This window comes from Rhinolophus hipposideros (genome assembly GCF_964194185.1).
Source record: "Rhinolophus hipposideros genome assembly, chromosome: 4".
NCBI lineage: Eukaryota > Metazoa > Chordata > Mammalia > Chiroptera > Rhinolophidae > Rhinolophus > Rhinolophus hipposideros.
This window is the reverse complement of record NC_138050.1, coordinates 3,545,368-3,562,502: the sequence shown is the minus strand read 5'-3', so window position 1 is coordinate 3,562,502 and position 17,135 is coordinate 3,545,368. Positions and strand designations below refer to the sequence as shown.

General features: G+C 38.4%; 1 protein-coding gene across 5 annotated transcripts in view; it reads left to right on the top strand.

The window, feature by feature from the left end:
* The window catches only part of FRY (FRY microtubule binding protein), a 441,344-nt gene that overhangs the window by 259,963 nt on the left and 164,246 nt on the right, over window positions 1–17,135 (top strand). For all 5 annotated transcript variants that reach the window (XM_081045758.1, XM_081045755.1, XM_081045754.1 and 2 more), the window contains 4 exons: window positions 7,820–7,959; window positions 12,465–12,555; window positions 12,865–12,944; window positions 13,059–13,139. In XM_081045758.1, coding sequence (XP_080901884.1) covers window positions 7,820–7,959; window positions 12,465–12,555; window positions 12,865–12,944; window positions 13,059–13,139 — 392 coding nt within the window. The remainder of the gene's footprint in view (window positions 1–7,819; window positions 7,960–12,464; window positions 12,556–12,864; window positions 12,945–13,058; window positions 13,140–17,135) is intronic.

The window sequence follows — 17,135 nt, the reverse complement described above, 5'->3', positions numbered from 1 at the left end:
GTGGACGGGAGCCCGTGGCCCCTGTGCTCCAGGAGCCACATCGCGGAGTCTAGACTATTCTGTGTGGATGAGGAGCTCAAGCAGAGGAAGGCTGGCTTGGGGACAGGATATAAATGAGTTTTATACACCTTGGGTTTTCAGTGAGGGTAAAACGTCAGAAGTAAATGGGACTCATTCACTTACATGGCCGCTCAACCAACACTGAAAGATTTGAGATAGAGTAGAGCAATAGGTGAACATAGAGCTTAGGATCACAAAGTGGACCCACAAAAGAATGCCCAGAAAAAGCATAGCTAAAACAGTGAAAGAAGCCAAAGAAGACAGCTTTCCAGGGCAAGGATGGCCCATGATGGCAGCCCATGCGGGGACCCTCACAGGAGAATGAAAGGTCAGCTGTCAGGAGCTCACTGGAAGTTGACTTTGAGAAAGGCTTTTGCTGCAGTGCTTTTTATTGACATGTGGAATGCATTTTCATAGTTCATAGATTAATGTTAAATAGTCGAGGAGACTGTCTTTCACAGCTGTCACAGTGGCTGATTACATTACAAAGCAGTATACCGGAACACACTCATGGGACCAGTTTCCCATCTGTGACCCGTGGAGAGTGTCCTAAGAAAGAAGGGCATGGTAAGCTCCCCATGGTCACATCAAGTGACTTTCTTCTGTTACCTGAGTTTATAGACATCCTTTTGAAGTGTAAAGTCCAAAGCATTTTGTTTTGGGTTCTCTACTGAAACAACAGCTAACCTGTGATGAGTGTGGACCTGGGGAGATGGTGACTAAATGCAGCTCAAATAGCAAGTGAACCCGTTTTCAAAAGTGAAAACCAACGCTTCCCAATAACCCTCACTGGAGGGGGTATGGAACCATCACCTGGTGAAGGGTGTACTGAGGACAGTCACCAGATACATTTACACACAGAAATGAAAATTCTGGCTGTGGAATAAAGTAATAACTGAATCTTTATTATGTCATATACCTTCCAGCTCCATATGCTTTCTTGTGGATTTTCTCTGCCCTTGGCTTTTAGACCTTGGCTCATATCTAATGATGATATAAACATGCAATGAGTGAAATGATACAAACAATCGTTTTTCTATTTGAAGTATTGTTGCTCTGACTTCGTTTCTTAAAACAGTCTCATACAGTAAGTGGAAGTTATTTCTTCCTTGTGTGAAGAAGTGTGATTACTCCCCAAAGCAGCTTGTGCCAGAAAAGCCAGAATTAGGATTCAGATCCTTATGTACACAAGTGACTTGTCCTAATGTGTGTTGGCATTGTGTCCATTGTAACCATGTGGGAGACAGAGAAAGTACAGGGGTGACTGAAGCTGGCAGCACCACAGCATCCTGAGGAGGAAGACATTTCAAGGAGAACCTTGAAATAGTGATAAATAGTGTCCTTTGCTCAGGAGACTTTCAGGAAGATGACTGCCAAGAAGCCATTGGTTGGCCATTAGGTGTGTTCTTTCTCATCGTTCACATAGAGGTGTCAGCAGTGTGGCAAGAACAGAAGTCAGGTTTCAGGGAGGAAGAAGTGAGGCAGGAAGAGGAAGCTGATTGAGAAGTTGGCAGGAAGCAGGACAGGTCACTGTGTAGAGAAGGGGGAGCAGAGTCAAATGAAGAGGCTGTGTGTGTTTTACGGATCCCTCTTATGCTGAGTGAAATAAGGGTGTTTCATGCTGTGCCTTTCTGTCAAGGAGTGTGCCCATTTTTCTCTTACATTTGGACTCCACACCTGTTTCGGGGTAGTTGAGGTTCCTGAATCTGATATGTAGATGAGTTGGATCTATAGTTTTATTCAACTGATTGATTCCGGCTCCAGAATAGTTCCTATCTCAGTGTCCTCCCTATTGGCTTTGGGGGAGCGGTTGCCTGCAGCCACAGTGTTCACAACTTTCTCCTATGGAGCTAACGTAGGCCAGCCGTTGCTCAATGACCTCTAAAGTAAGCATTTCAAATGTACTGTGTTTACTTCTGCTGGAGCCAGAAAAGCATGGGAACACAAACTAAGGTTATAATGGGGGCCCTAATAGTTTGTGCCTAGATAAGAGATCGGTGGGTCTTTTTAATTTTTTTTTCAATATACCTAAAAGCAACAGTGATCATCTCTGATAAATAAAATTCCGTCATCAATTTCTGCGATCCATTCTGTCATTAACTTAGGCTATGATCTCATCAAATTCAATTTTTTTTTTGTCTGAGCTTTAGTTTCAATATTTGGAAATGAAAGAAGGAAGAAAACTAGACATTTTTGAAGGTCTATTATGTGCCCACACTTTGTAGTATCTCATTTAGTCTTCATAAAACTCAGTGCCGTAAGTATTCTTAAGTCCCATTTTACAACCGCAAGCACAGAGATTTTGAGAAATGGCGACATGCCCAAGCTCATGTAGCCTATAAAGAGCAGAGCTATAACTTGAACCCAAGATGATCTGGTCTTCCCAATAAGCTCATGAAATCATGAAAACGTGGCTTGTGAAGGGGCAGACATCACATCTGAGAACAACCTTTGAGTTGCAACCATCCGCAACATATTCTTTATGAGTGTCATCTCTATAAATGCCAGATAAATGGCTTAAACATTCTAAGTAACTTCTATTGAGGTTTTCTTCTAGATGTTATATGTTTATGTACTTTTATGGCATCTTAGTTTCTTAATATGTTAAATATGCCATCTACAAAGAGGAAACACATGGCAACATAAATCCATACATCTCATAGAATAGAGCTGTTGACCTTTAACAAATAGATAACCAGATATTTCTCCAGCAAAATGGGCTTATTTGGGAACAACAAAGAAATGCAATTTGGGACATGTGGTCTAAAGGTGAACAACACACAACAGAGAAACATAGGAGAAGAACATGGTTTTATGGGCTTAGAGGGGCTGTTATAAATGAAGAGTCCATTGGAGGAAACTGAAAATTTGAAGTGTAGTGACTTCTTGTTGGTTGAGTTCTGACGGTCTCCCATTGGCTGAGATGTTACTGGCCAAGGAGGACCTTTCCTTCTTCCTGCTGAGATAGTGAAGTAGTGTCACTTCCTATGGGAGATGCAAGGTGCCATCTCTTCCGGTTGGGGTCAGTAGTGTGGGTTGAGTGATGCATGCCTGAGAGTTCTCTCTTCTATAGCCTCCAACTATTTTAAAGGTCATTTCTGTTTATTAATTTTCACTAAAATAGCTAAAATAACCTTTACCATCTTGGGTAGTAATAATTTTCCTGGACAGAAAGCAGAAGAAATTATAGTGTTTCAACATTGATCGTAGTGCTACAATTCCATGAAAATCTATTTAAAATGTATAAATCAAAAAATGTGAGCAATTCAGAGTGAAAATAAATTAACTGGCATTGGATTCATATTAGTGCTATTCAGTGTTTCTTAAATTATTCTCCAGTGGAACAGTGTGTTCCTGTTCCGTAAAATGGACCAAGATGTTAAAATCAAATAATGAAGATTTTAATTTTCAGAAAAAATGTATTTAATGTATAGAGTTTTATAATTTTAAGTTTCTGTCATACATTATTCTTAAGCCTTTGGTATCTGTCGTCACTCATCAAATGATATAATCTAGCAGTAGTATATGTTATTAAGTAAAAAACATTTTTGATTACTTTAATAGATGAGTATTTTGTGCTTTTACATAGAGAGTACCCTGACCCCTAAGTGCTTGGCCACCTGGACTAGTTTGAAAAATTAAACCATCAATGAAGTTACTTCAAAATTATCCGTTAAATGCACCACACAGGACAAGTCAGCTTTATTACTGTAAAATATGGAATGACTCTGCTGAGTAATTATTCAAATATTTATGTGTGAAGTTTCCTTCTTTGCATTCAGCAAATATAATAAAATGCTTATGAAAAATTAATGTCTTAGCAACAGCATAATGGACAGTTTCTTTTAGCCTATTTATACATAAAATGCCAAAATAAACATTCAGAAAACATTTGCAAAGTACTTTTTGTGTTCCCCTCTATCACCCCCCAAAAGAAAACAGCAATATGAAATAGTTCTGTGATTTCTGCGCACTTGATCTCATCCACAGCACCTAGCTCATCCACAATGGAAGAATATGATCATTTAAATGCAACAAGAGCATCTTTGTAGATGGGCCTGCCCCCTTTCAACAGCAGCACAGAGCTGGAATTCATCTCATCATTGGCTCTGCTGCCGGTAAATGCAGGAGCTGAGCCACCAAGAAGCCAGCGAGCCCTTCCTCCCTTCCTGAGCTCTGAGGACCAGGCTCTTGCCAATTCCACCCTTCCTTCCTGAAAGCCTGGGCTCAAATGGGCAGTACCAGAGAAATGGAACACACACACACACACACACACACACACACACACACACCATGCTGACCTTTCACCTTCTAAGATGGTCTCAGTGTATTTGCCATGAAAAGTATGCCCAGTAGATAGAATACCAAGAATGGCTTCAGGAGGACTTTTTAATGGGTAGAAAAAATTATATAGCTGAGGGTTGAAGGACACTATTGATGCTGTCTATGGAAAATGTGGGTTTCACCTAAGTGCGGTAGCAGAATGTTGTGTGCTGTACCCAGAGCCAGTGAAGAGTCAGAGGTTTGTATCGCCTTTGCAGGTCTGTAGTACATAATGCAGCTTGTAAATATTCCACACAAGTATTTTTTTAAATATACTTTTTTTTAATTTTAGGTTGGTTTTGGATTTACAGAAAAGTCGCAAAGCTCACACAGGCAGTTGTCGTATACCCGATTCCCAGTTTCCCCTGTTAATACCTTACATTAGCTAAGAAACCAGCATCAGTGCATTATTAGTAGCTCAGCTCCATGCTTTGTATTTACTTGTATTTCCTTGTTCTTCCCTAATATCTCTTTTCCAGATACCATCTAAGATACCACATTATACTTAGTATCATGTGTTCTTAAGTTTCCTCCAGACTTGCACAAGTATTTTTAAATTATGGAAATATAATTGTAGGTGCTTCCAGATTTTATTACATATGCAATAATTAAGACAGAATTAATCCATGGTCGGGTACTCTGAATTCTGATCCCTTTTTTCCCCTGTGGGAGGAAACCCCTTCATTTCCCAATGCAAAATATTTTAGGGAGTGGTGACTTCCTTGTGTGGGGGAATTTTAGAGAGAACTAGTAAATTATCTCCTTGACACACCATACCGTGTTTCCCCGAAAATAAGACCTAACCAGAAAACAAGTCCTAGCATGATGTTTCAGGGTGACATCCCCTGGACATAAGCCCTAATGCGTCTTTTGGAGCAAAAATTAATATAAGACCCAGTCTTATATTCTGGGAAACACGATAGTTTGCTCTCCTCCAAAAATTTGAGGTTTGAAGGACACTATTGATGCTGTCTATGGAAAATGTGGGTTTCACCTAAGTGTGGATACTGCTGTTGTATCCATGGGAACAACAGGAGAATATTATATATTGTGTCTGTGGATATTATAGTGTGGGTGTCAGGGGGGACTCTTTTTGTAATAATTAGATTTTTTTATTAAAAATGCTAATGGTGACTACGTTCTCATAGCTTGCTGAATGCGATAACTGATTTATTTTTAAATTAACCCATAACTAAAGATAAAGTACAGTTTTGTGTATATGCATATAACCATAATTATAAGAGAGAACATGAAATAAGGCTAGCAAGATAGAGAATCTGAGGAAGAAAGCAATACAGTTTTGCTCAATCTTAGTACTTCTTCTAAAAGTGACAGTGGAAAGCCCAATGGACACAAAACACTTCCGCTTCCATCGCTCTAGTTTTCCATCTAAGGTTTTCCATCTTTTCTGCCGCCTCCCCAGCTCAGGCCAAGAACTGTTGCAGTATCGTCACTGGATTCAAGTGTGTGTGTATATATTCTCCTAACCCCTGCGGTCCAGCCTAAAGATCACTGCTGGATTAAAGCTCCCCAAACGCTGTTTTATGGACAGATTTCCCCAGTCAAAAATATTTAGGGGCCTCCCTTTCCTAGAGAAGAAAATTGAAACTTTTTACACTGGTACTCAATATCTTCTATGATTTAGGCCCAACTTCAAATTTTCAACATTATTTCCCTCCACTCCTGTGTACCAGTCCTGCGCCAGCCCAATATTTCTTCTTTCATCCCACCCAGAACCTTCATTAAACCCACCATTCTCATCATTATCAACAATTATTTTGTATGTTCATTACTATAACCTTTCTTGCCTTGTGTCTCTGCTTAGTTTCTTTCTTGACTTGCATCTCAAATGTCTCCCCTTTCTAAGGGACGCCCCGGTAAGATCCTTCTTTCATTTCTCTTTAAATCCCACCTGCCCTCTCCCTGTAGCGGGTGTCTCTCTTGCAAACTCCTGGTTTCAGTGCGTACTCTTGAGATGTTGGCATATCTCCTCCTGGTCTCGTTTTCTGTATATATATGAGTATACTGGCACAGTGTCTATGCCATATTGGGATCCTACCAACTCAACAGTTTTTCATTCTTTTTTCACTCAATACATCGTGAATACTTTCATGTCAATAAACATTTTTGAAATGTGATTTTTAATGGTTTCATGGATTATCTGCATCAAATTCCACATTGTATTAAGACATTTAAATATAGTTGGACATGTAGCTGGTCTTTTTTTTTTCTTTTTTTTTTTTTTTTGGCTCTAGTAAGTAACGCTGCCTGAACATTCTTACTCATCTCTAATTATGTACTGGAGATACATTGAGGATGGTTTTATTAGGTTCTGAATATGTATTTCCAAATTGCCTTCCAGATAATGCTTTGACAGTTTTTTTCTTCTATCAGCAGTGTATGAACGTGTCCAATTTTATCTACTGTCTCATCAGCCCTGGGTGTTATAATTTGCTAATATTGTTTGTTAATTGGCTAATTAAAGCTATCTCATTGTAGTTTTACATCTCCTGGTTATAAGACTCTATCAGACATGTGTTTTGCAAATATTTGCTTCCAGACCCTGGCCTGTCTTTTCATCACTTTCTTAATATCTTTCTAAAAGCAGGAGCTTTTAATTTTGATGACTTCCAGTAGATGAGGTTCTCATGGACTTTGCTTTCGGTGTCATACCTAAGAAATTCTTGCCTAAGGATTTTCCCCTATGTTTTCTTTCAGAAGTTTCGTAGTTTTAGGTTTTATACTTAGGTCTATGATCCATTTTGAGTTGATTTTTGCATGTGAAATGAGAAATGGATTGAGGTTCATTTTTTTCGATGTGGTAATTAGTGAAAGATCAGGAATCTTTCCAAATACCGAAGGCATGTTTGTTGTTGAAAGAAGAGGGGAGAACTTTGCCTTTAATGTAATATGGGTAAATTAGTGCCACTGATTCACATCTGGAGTCTAATGTGAAGCATACCTTGGATTAGTGGAGAAATGGTTATTGTCAGAAAACCATACATTACGTTACCGCTTAGGTTATTTGGGGAATAGGTTTGCGTATTTTACCTAAACAATTAATGTAATTGCATGAATTAATATATCTATTTATACAACAAGCATTTCTGAGGACCTCAGTACTTCTTAGATGGTGTGAGAAAATAATTTCTTTGCAGTCCATGAATAACCTGTTTACAATTAACATCTGAATTCTAGAAAGAAAGGGAGTCAAAGTAATTAACTTTCTTGAACCACAAAATTATTGTGTGAGGAACATCTGTCACCATTAAGACAGTTGGGCTCTCGGGAGTGTACTAATAAAGATGATTAAAGGTAGGACTGGGATCAATAAGAAAACACTGTGAATATAGCTTGGAGTTATTTGTGAAATACAAAGATTCTCAGGAATTGAGAGTGCCACCAAAGCCTTTTAATCGCCTGTTTTTCTCCGTAGGTCATCAGCTCCATGAGCTCCCTCTCTGAGTACTGCCTCCCTTCCATCCTGCGCACATTATTTGACTGGTACAAAAGGCAAAACGGCATTGAGGACGAGTCACATGAGTATAGGCCAAGAACAAGCAATAAATCAAAAAGGTACCTTTTTTGTGTAAGAATTCTGAGGATGACGGTTCTTCCCCCTTCTCTCCCTCCCTCTCTCCCTCCCTCCCTCCTTCTTTTCTATTTCTTTCTTTCCTTCTCTCTCTCTCTCTCTCTCTCTCTCTCTCTCTCTCTCTCTCTCCCCCCCCCCTCCCTCCCTTCTTCTTCTCCTTCTTCCTCTCCTTCTTCCTCTTTCTTCTTCTTCTTCTTCCTCTTCCTCCTCTTCTTCTTCTTCTTCTTCTTCTTCTTCTTCTTCTTCTTCTTCTTCTTCTTCTTCTTCTTCTTCTTCTTCCTCCTCTTTCTTTTTCTCCTCTTTCTCTCTCTTCCTTTCTTTGTTAAGAAACATAAAACAGGAGTTAAGAAGCACCTTCCTGCCTGTTCACCAGATACCCAGCAGGCATGCAGGACCCCTTGTTTGGCAGATGGCACATTAGGACTAATAGTCCGCGCTAGCTGTCCAGATGGAAAAGTCAGCATTGGTGGGGGCAGCATGTACAGGGCCCAGGTGACCCTCCTGCCTGCTGCTTTTCTGTGCCCTCAGCCACATGGACACTGGAAGGCAGAGGGGCTACTGGCCTTGCACGACACTGCCTGGTATCTTAGTCCTTGTCAGTGACCTTGGGTGCCCTGTGTACTGTCACGGGAAAGATGCTGGAGGGACATTAGCCGTAGTCCTGGAGCTAACACTGTGAACTGTGTCACTCTGGGCAACTCACCACCTCTTTGCACCTCAGTCTCTGTGTCCGCAAAACAGGAGGTCAAGTTACACCATCTCAACAAAACACTTTCGTTTATTTGTTGTATGGTCCCCTTCTCTTATGGATTTGAAAAGTGGGACTTGCTACTACGTGAGTACCTCGGCAGCCATAAAACTAAAGATTGTCACACTGTCCAATGAATATGTGTCCCCTAAATTTTAGGCAAATTCATTTCTTATATTTGAAATCAACCTACTTCAGCAGGTAATAAAAATGAAAGTCTAATACATTTACGTTTTTTAAAAAAGATTATTATAAAACCAGTTTAGATTTCTCCACATGGATTGATCATGCATTTCTTATGCTTTTAAAGATAGTAAATTTAAATTAATCATTTAGACAATAAAATATTAACTACTTCTTGTAAGAGATTTACCCCTCTCATTTTCATTTTTCTTGATACCCCTAATACTTTAAATATATACAGTTTTCTTGAAATCGAAGACCTGTAATTTTACCAAATTACATTTCATCTGAACTTGTGATTTCATTTTATAATATGCTTGTGTTTATGCAAGAGTAAATCATTTATTTATCATTTTGTTTGTGGGAGAAATTAACTTTTGCATATTAAATATTTTTTAAGTTCAAGAAGGAATTTTTTATTGAGATATAATTCACATACAGTAAAATTCACCCTTTTAAAGTGTGTAAAATTCTGTGTTTTTGGTGCATTTACAAAGTTGTACAACCATCACCACTGTCTATTTCCAGAACACTTTCTTTACCCCACAAGGAAACCCATACCAATTAGCAGCCTCTCCTCATAAATACTTCTTTAATGTATCAAATTTTAAAGGTAGAATTTCAATTCTCTGTCTGAAAATGGTTCAGACTGTGTGATTAATAAATTAACAGAATTATTTTATTATTTTTTCATATTATATATTAGCTTATGAACAGGTATTACTAAAACTTTCCTGGGAGTGGGGAGTGGAGCAATTTTAGTCAGTTAAATTATGTGACTTTTGATTTCGTTCCTCTGTTTTGTCAGAATTTAGTTACTAAAACTAGATTTTTCATGAATTGATTGCTTTAGGAATTGAAAACAATGTTTTTGTTTTTAAATCGTGTTACTGATTATTTTCAGGAGATCAGAGTAATTGCTGGGATCAAATACAGAATCAGGACAGTGGGATTCATCTCAGTAGCATTTTAGTTAACATTTGAAAGTTTAAAATAAGAGAGAGATAATATGTGTTTGGGAGAAAGCCAAAGGAATGAGGGTCTCCAGAGTGGGGTATAGCTAATAATGTGAGTTTCTGTTACTAGAAAAAAGAAAAGAGGAACTTTGGGGAGAAGCATGAGCAACCGAAAGCCGTCAAACGTGACGGATGTGTATTTGGGTTATGATTTCTAAGATTAGTATAGTATCAACATTTTGACTGCCAAATAAATTTGTCAAATGCTTCTGGCTCCTGGCAGTTAGACCTCAAACCAGCAATAAAGTTGAACTCATTATTGGAAAAGTATGTCTGACTTTTATTTGACAGCATCCATTGGCTTATTAAATAAAATAGACTCAGGGGTTTCATTCTATTTGTTTTCCTACCAAGAACTGCTGCTTTTTCAAGGTCCTCTGTCTCCTCTTGAAGACCCTGATGAGCCATCCGAGGTGAACATTTTCTCTCTGCCACAGCTGGCCATCGTCAGTTCCCCTTCCATTTGGGCTTCCGTGCTCCGGGATGTAATCTCTAGGTTAGATGTGTGGCGGCCCTTTTTTAATACGCTTCCATATGTTCTCCTCTTTCCCCTCTGGCAGTGGCCCTCTCTCATTCTGGTGCATCTGGAGGGACTTCAGATAGATGGTTTGGTTTACTGCTCTTCCTCCTGGCAGGACTGTTCTTACATGGTCCTGAATGAGTGAGTCCAGATTCTGTCAATATATTTCTTTCCCCTTAAAAGTCAACACTGCAGCTCCCCTTCTGAGCCCGTCCTGTCAGCCACCAGCCTTAATTTTACTCGCCAAAGGTTACAGAGCTCCTCCAGAAGTTCTGTTGTACATCTTAAATGTCACCTTCCCTTCTGCCCATTCCCTCTGGACTGAAGAGAAAAACATTCCACATTTAAGATATTCTTGACTCATTTTGACAATCTCTGTCTGACAAATCCAAATCCCGCCATCCTTTCTCATTGGTTTTATTTACTATACAAGTATTTGTATATGTGTTTGGCAAACTATACTAAATACATGTTTCATCTTACTTAATACTCAAGCAAACCTTTGTATAATTGCTGTTAGTATTCCCATTTCATAGATGGAGACATTACGGCTAAATAGAAGAGGCGTAATTTCAACCCAGTCCTGTTCTACACTAAAGCCAATGCACTTAGCCACTATTCTTGCTTCTGTGCCGGGGAACTCAGCAGGCATTTCATTTGTCTTTGTTTGTTTGATTCCAAATTGGCACTCAGTCAGTATGTTAGATAAACAGAAGTGGGGGTTGAGGGTAGGCCTAGACTCACATTTCTGTCTTTCTGACAGTGCTAATTCTGCTCCCTAACTTCAAATGAGCTCAGATGACTCCACTTTGCCTCTTCTTCTATCTACTTTTCCATCTTTCTCTATTTCACCACCCCTTCACTTCTTTCCTCCTTCATAAATCTCAAGGAGCAAAACGTCAAGGGGAAAGGGACATGCGATAACATGGATGGACCAAGAAGGTATTATGCTAAGTGAAAGAAGTCAGACTGAGAAAGACAAATACCATACGATCTCACTTATATGTGGAATCTAAAGACCAAAATAAGTGAACAAACAAAACAGAAACAGACGCATAGATGAAGGGAATAAACTGAGGAGGAAGATTGGGGGATGGGTAAGAAAGGCGAAGGGATTAAAAAGTACAAATAGGTAATTACAAAATAATCATGGAGATATAAAATACAGCACAGGTAATATAGTCAATAATATTATAAAAACTATGTACGGTGTCAGATGGGTACTAGACTTATCAGAGGGATCACTTCATGAATTATATAAATGTCTAACCAATATGCTGAAACTAATTACAACACCTGAAACTAATATAAAATAATATTGGTTGTCAACTACAAAAAAATAGTCATGAGAATATAAAGTACAACATAGGCAATATACAGTCAGTAATATTGTAATAAATATGTACAGTGTATGATGGGTAATAGACTTATTGGGTTTATCACTTTGTGAGGTATATAGATGTCTAATCATTATGTTGTTTTTGTACACCTGAAACTAAATTTTTTAAAAAAAATTAACAGACAGCATGGAAAGGAGGAAAAAAAGAGGAAGGGGGGGGGAAGCAATTCTGATCCTTTCTTCACCCCCTGCAGTTCTGCTCCAAATGGTAGTCATACTGTTTCCTTACATTGTTTAACTCCTTTTACAAGACCCTTTCGATGTACACTCCAGTATGGTAGCCCTGTCTTATATTTGTATCCATTTTACAGATGGTAGAATTCCTGGGTGGAAACATACCTTAGAAAAGTCCACAGGATGAGGTTGTAGATGTACAAATAACTACAAGCTGACATGGTAAAATATAAAATTTGAAGTCAGGTACTCTGACCCAGTGTTTGTCCACTGCACCCCACTGATAAGAGGAATTATTCGCCTCAGCGCATATAGTATTTACCAGAGCAGTCTTGTAATACCAAAACGGGCTTGCAGTCCATTGGGGATGAGTCCTTGATTTCTGGTGAATTATGTCACTCTGACAGTATCTTCAGTGCCAATTAATGTGAATATTTTAAATTTTACAGTGATGAACAGCAGCGAGATTATTTAATGGAAAGACGGGACCTCGCCATTGATTTTATTTTTTCTTTAGTATTAATAGAAGTTTTGAAACAGGTAGGTCATTAATTTAATGTTACTTTTATATTTTTGGAAATACAATTGGTTTTATTAAGTGCATTTCATCTAGCAACTAGAAGGGTGCTCCCCAATTTAATGTTACTTTTAGATAAGATTTACATGAAAACTACTTAAGTTTTTAAAGTCTAAGTTTATTGAGTTGTTTATGAATTTCAAATACTGGGCCATATGAATTCTATTAATTCCTAAAGTCCATTTATCATAGTTATTGAAAGTACTCTTATTGGTTTGATATTTAATATTCCCTTCCAAGTTAAGAGCTGTCTTTTTCTTTTCTTTTTTCAGATTCCGCTTCATCCTGTAATAGACAACTTAATACACGATGTTATTAACTTGGCTTTCAAGCACTTTAAATACAAAGAAGGGTAAAGTAATTTCTCACCTTAGAATTCTGAAGAGATTGGTTGCTTAAAACTGAATCAAGTTTGCTCTTTTCAGAGGACCTGGGACCCTAACTCGTCTACTTCTCTCTCACGTAGGTACCTTGGTCCTAACACTGGCAATATGCACATTGTGGCAGACCTGTATGCAGAAGTCATCGGTGTGCTGGCACAAGCTAAGTAAGTGAGATCGGGCCCCTCTACCGTAATCAGAGCAAATACTCAAGCAAACCTTGATATAATGTCCCCCCTGGGCCCATCCCAGAACCAGGGTTCCTTGCTCTGTGTGCGCCCTGTCTCAGAAACTGACAAAAGCTCCCAGAGACAAGTAACAGTCTTCCAGTTTGTTTTCTCCATCATTTTTTTCACTTGACATCGGGCCAGATCCTACCAAGAGTCCATGAGTTTCATCCAACTGCACCAAAGAAAGAAAAGGACCAACTTACTTTTCTCTCTGCCCAGATATCCCAAAGAAGTTCATCTGTTTCAAACGTTTTGTTCTGTATATTCCGTGAGTGGGTGGTTGTGATATATCTTTTGTGGGTGGGAAAATTCCATTCTAGAATGTCCCTTTATTGTAGACCTCACTGAATTCAGCTGAGCTAAAAATGTCCCATGCTCTGTCATGGAAACAAGTCAGGGGAAAATTCTCATTGCTAAATTTATCTGACCCCATAACACTACTTAGCAGGCTAGAACAAAGTGGTGTTAGACTATTAGCAATAATATACTTCTTCCAAAAGTGATGTCACACCCTATTCACCCGTCTTCAGCTCATTCCACCCTGAGGCAGATCGGGCAAGATCCTGAATGCCTAGCGTGGGCAAAGTGAGCCAGGGACCTAAAGGAACCCAAGGCCAGGGGCCAGTGTGAAGCAAGAGTGATGCCCTGATCCCTGTGGAATGCAGTCCTTTAAAAGAGATTTTTATCTTCAAAAGACCGAATTTCCTAACTTAATAGCATGGAAATACCCAATTTATCAAAAAAAAAAAAAAATCCCAAAATTTTAAAAAGTACGTCCTTAGCAATCTCACCTAGCCAAAACATAGATGAGACCCCAAAACCACCTCAGTGTGACTTACTTAATCTAACCTAGTTTATTTATCTAGACTACCCATTGTTTTCTAACACATGAAACTTCAGTATTAGACGGAAGCGACGTAGACGCACAGAGGCCGGTGAGGCACAGCCCATGAGCTCAAAGGCTGCAGCAACAGAAAGGAAAGAAGCACAGGACAACTAAACAGTGGTTATTTGCGCCATTTTGCATGAGACTACATTGTACTTTTATTATAGCCCCTTATAAGCATTGCAGTTCATCAGTTATCGAGGAAAAAAAAAGCATAATGCATCTTGGAGAGATTTCCATGGCAACTGAATGATAAAAGTATTGGCATTTTGAAGGGAGAAGCAGCAATTATCTGGCAAATTAATTCATACATATCTACCTCATTCCTATGAGTTGTTAATATGTATTTCACTGATTTGTCAAACCCTGAAAATCTCAACATATCCCCTTGTAGTTCCTTTGTAATTATCTCAACGTAATTCTCTTATCCAATCATTTGGGAAGTTTAATGTGCCAAAAATAACATTTTGTGTTTTTCTTAGTTTTTGTGAATTATGCATAACAATGTTGGTTACTGTGAATGACCTTCCTTAGATATGGTGGATTTTGAGTTGGTTGTGAATGAATTGAGAAACAGGTCATTCCAAGGTTGCAGGAATTTCCATATTCGGTCAGATGTATGATCTACCAAGCCGGTGTTTTCTTGCCAACAGTGGTGTTTTTTTTTTTTTTTTATTTTCATGACGTCAATATTTGTCTCAATTCTGCAGTAGTAGAGTGTAAGAAATGTCTCGATTTGGACAATGCTCCATTCCTTTACAGTCCCAAGAGAACCCCAGTGGGTGCCTGCAGTTAATCACTGTAATAGTGATAATTGCTGCTGTCGTCCTACGAATGAGCATCTGACGGCCTTCTCCTGAGTACAGCAGGACCATCACTCTACCGTTGCTTAGAAAAGTACTCCTGCCTTTGTTCTCAGGAGGGAAAGGATGTATGCCCACCTGGTACAGAGTGGTTATCTCTTTTTTGAAATAAACTTGAGTAATGTAACAATTCTAATTTTAAATTTTATAGCTAGTTCCCAATGGTAATGCATATTAAATATTTTCTTCATTATGACTTTAGTTATAATACTAGTTTAAATTTTAGCAGAATCACCACTTTTAATCTTACGAGTGGTGATGTGCTTAATTCTCGTCATTAAGGGAAAATGTTTCTGTTCTTAAGGGATATTCACCATAGTGTTGACTTTTTCAGAGTCAATTAAGTTAAAATTAGTTTTTTTTAAGTAAAGTTTTTGTGGTTCAAATCTGGTATATTCATTTAATTAAAGATGGTTGCTTCTAAGATTCATAGATTTCAAAACTGCTTTCTTTTTATGTGACATAATCTTAACGTGTATATTCTTCTCTCTCTTTTATAATGTGTAGTATTCATTTTAATGTTGTAGCATACCAAAGATTTAGTAATCATTTCGTTAATGTAGTTACTGAAGGCAGTAATAAACACTAAAGTCACAGTCATTGGAAAGAAATATATTTTTCCCTAAAATAGACCTTAAGTACAAATAGATTCTTGGATTATTTTTATGCTAAAATAACATGATTATGTCATTTAGGACTTTTTAAAGTAAAAGATAGCCATATTTATTTTTAAATGAGAAATAAATAGACTTTTAGCCACTAATGCGTGAGAACATTGAAATAGTTATACAAATAACCTGCCTTCTCTTACCTCTCCTGGGGTTAGTCCTGGATGAGAAATGGAGAACAAACACCCTCATTATCATGTGGCCTTTAAAACAACGTAACTCTAACCCACAAAACTAATTTTTCTTTATAAACTCTCACATTTCAAAATTAAAACCACAGGTTTTTGTTGTTTAGTTTTTAGTATTTGGAAATAACTTGAATTAAAATATAATTTTTAAAATTCCAGTTCGGAATTATTAAGTTTTTATATTCTTGGTTAAAGTGTGGCTTCCATTGCTTTCCGCACCATTCCTGCTCCCTATCCTCTCTCTGTCTCTGCCCGAAGACCCCTGTTTGTCCCTCACGCGACTCAGAGCCCCTCTGATCTCTCTAATTATCCAGCTGGAAAGAGCCCCTTCATTCTCCAATGTGCTCCACCCTCTTTAAGTATATTATTCACATAAAAGACAATGGAACATATGAGAAAGTGAGCTGGCCTGGAGCATTCAACCTTCCTGAAGGATCAGAGATATGCCGGCGAAGTGCCAGACACGTGCTAACACACCTCATAAAATTATTATTATTATTGTTATTCACATGACTCATGGTCAGTGCTACATTGTTTTATCATCCCAATTAAACTGTATACTGTCATGACCGGTGCAGCTGGAGTGTGGTAGAAATTCTTGGAATTTGCGTCAGAGGACCTGGGTTTGAGTCTCCTTGTCATGCTGATCTTCCATTCATAAATGGAAATGCATTCAGTGCCTGACTCATAGATTATTGTGAAGATAACAGTGTAAAAGAATATAACGAGCATAGAGTGCACACCATCTTACCAATGGATCTGGCTGTCATTCCTACCGGAAGCAGCCGTCAGATTCACCCACAGGGCTTGTTAAACACAATCACTGGACTCACCCCCAGCGTTTCTTATTCAGGAGGCGTAGGGTGGGCTAGAGAATATGTGTTTCTCACAAATTCACAGGTGATGCTGACCTGGGGACCACACTTTGAGAACCATTGGTCTGGACATAATATAGCACAGAGGTGAAGACTAAGGACTCTACAGCCAGACACTTTGCTTAGACTTCTGGTTTCACCACTTACCAGCTTTGTGACTTTACCACATTAAATCCCTGCCTCAAATTCCTCTTCTGTAAGATAGGTATAATAATAGTACCCACTAGAGTTGTCGTGAGGATTAAATGAGTTATTCTACATAATGTTCACTGAATCTTGCTCGGTGTATTGTAAGCGCTGTACGCGTGCTTGCTGCTATCATCACCAGCAATTTATTTTTTCTATAAGAACTAGAATGATATCGGAATTTAGAATTCATATTTTCTGCTTCATTGCCTTCTGAAAACCTTTTTCATTGTGAGATATATGTAGCAAACATAAAAGTCCATACAT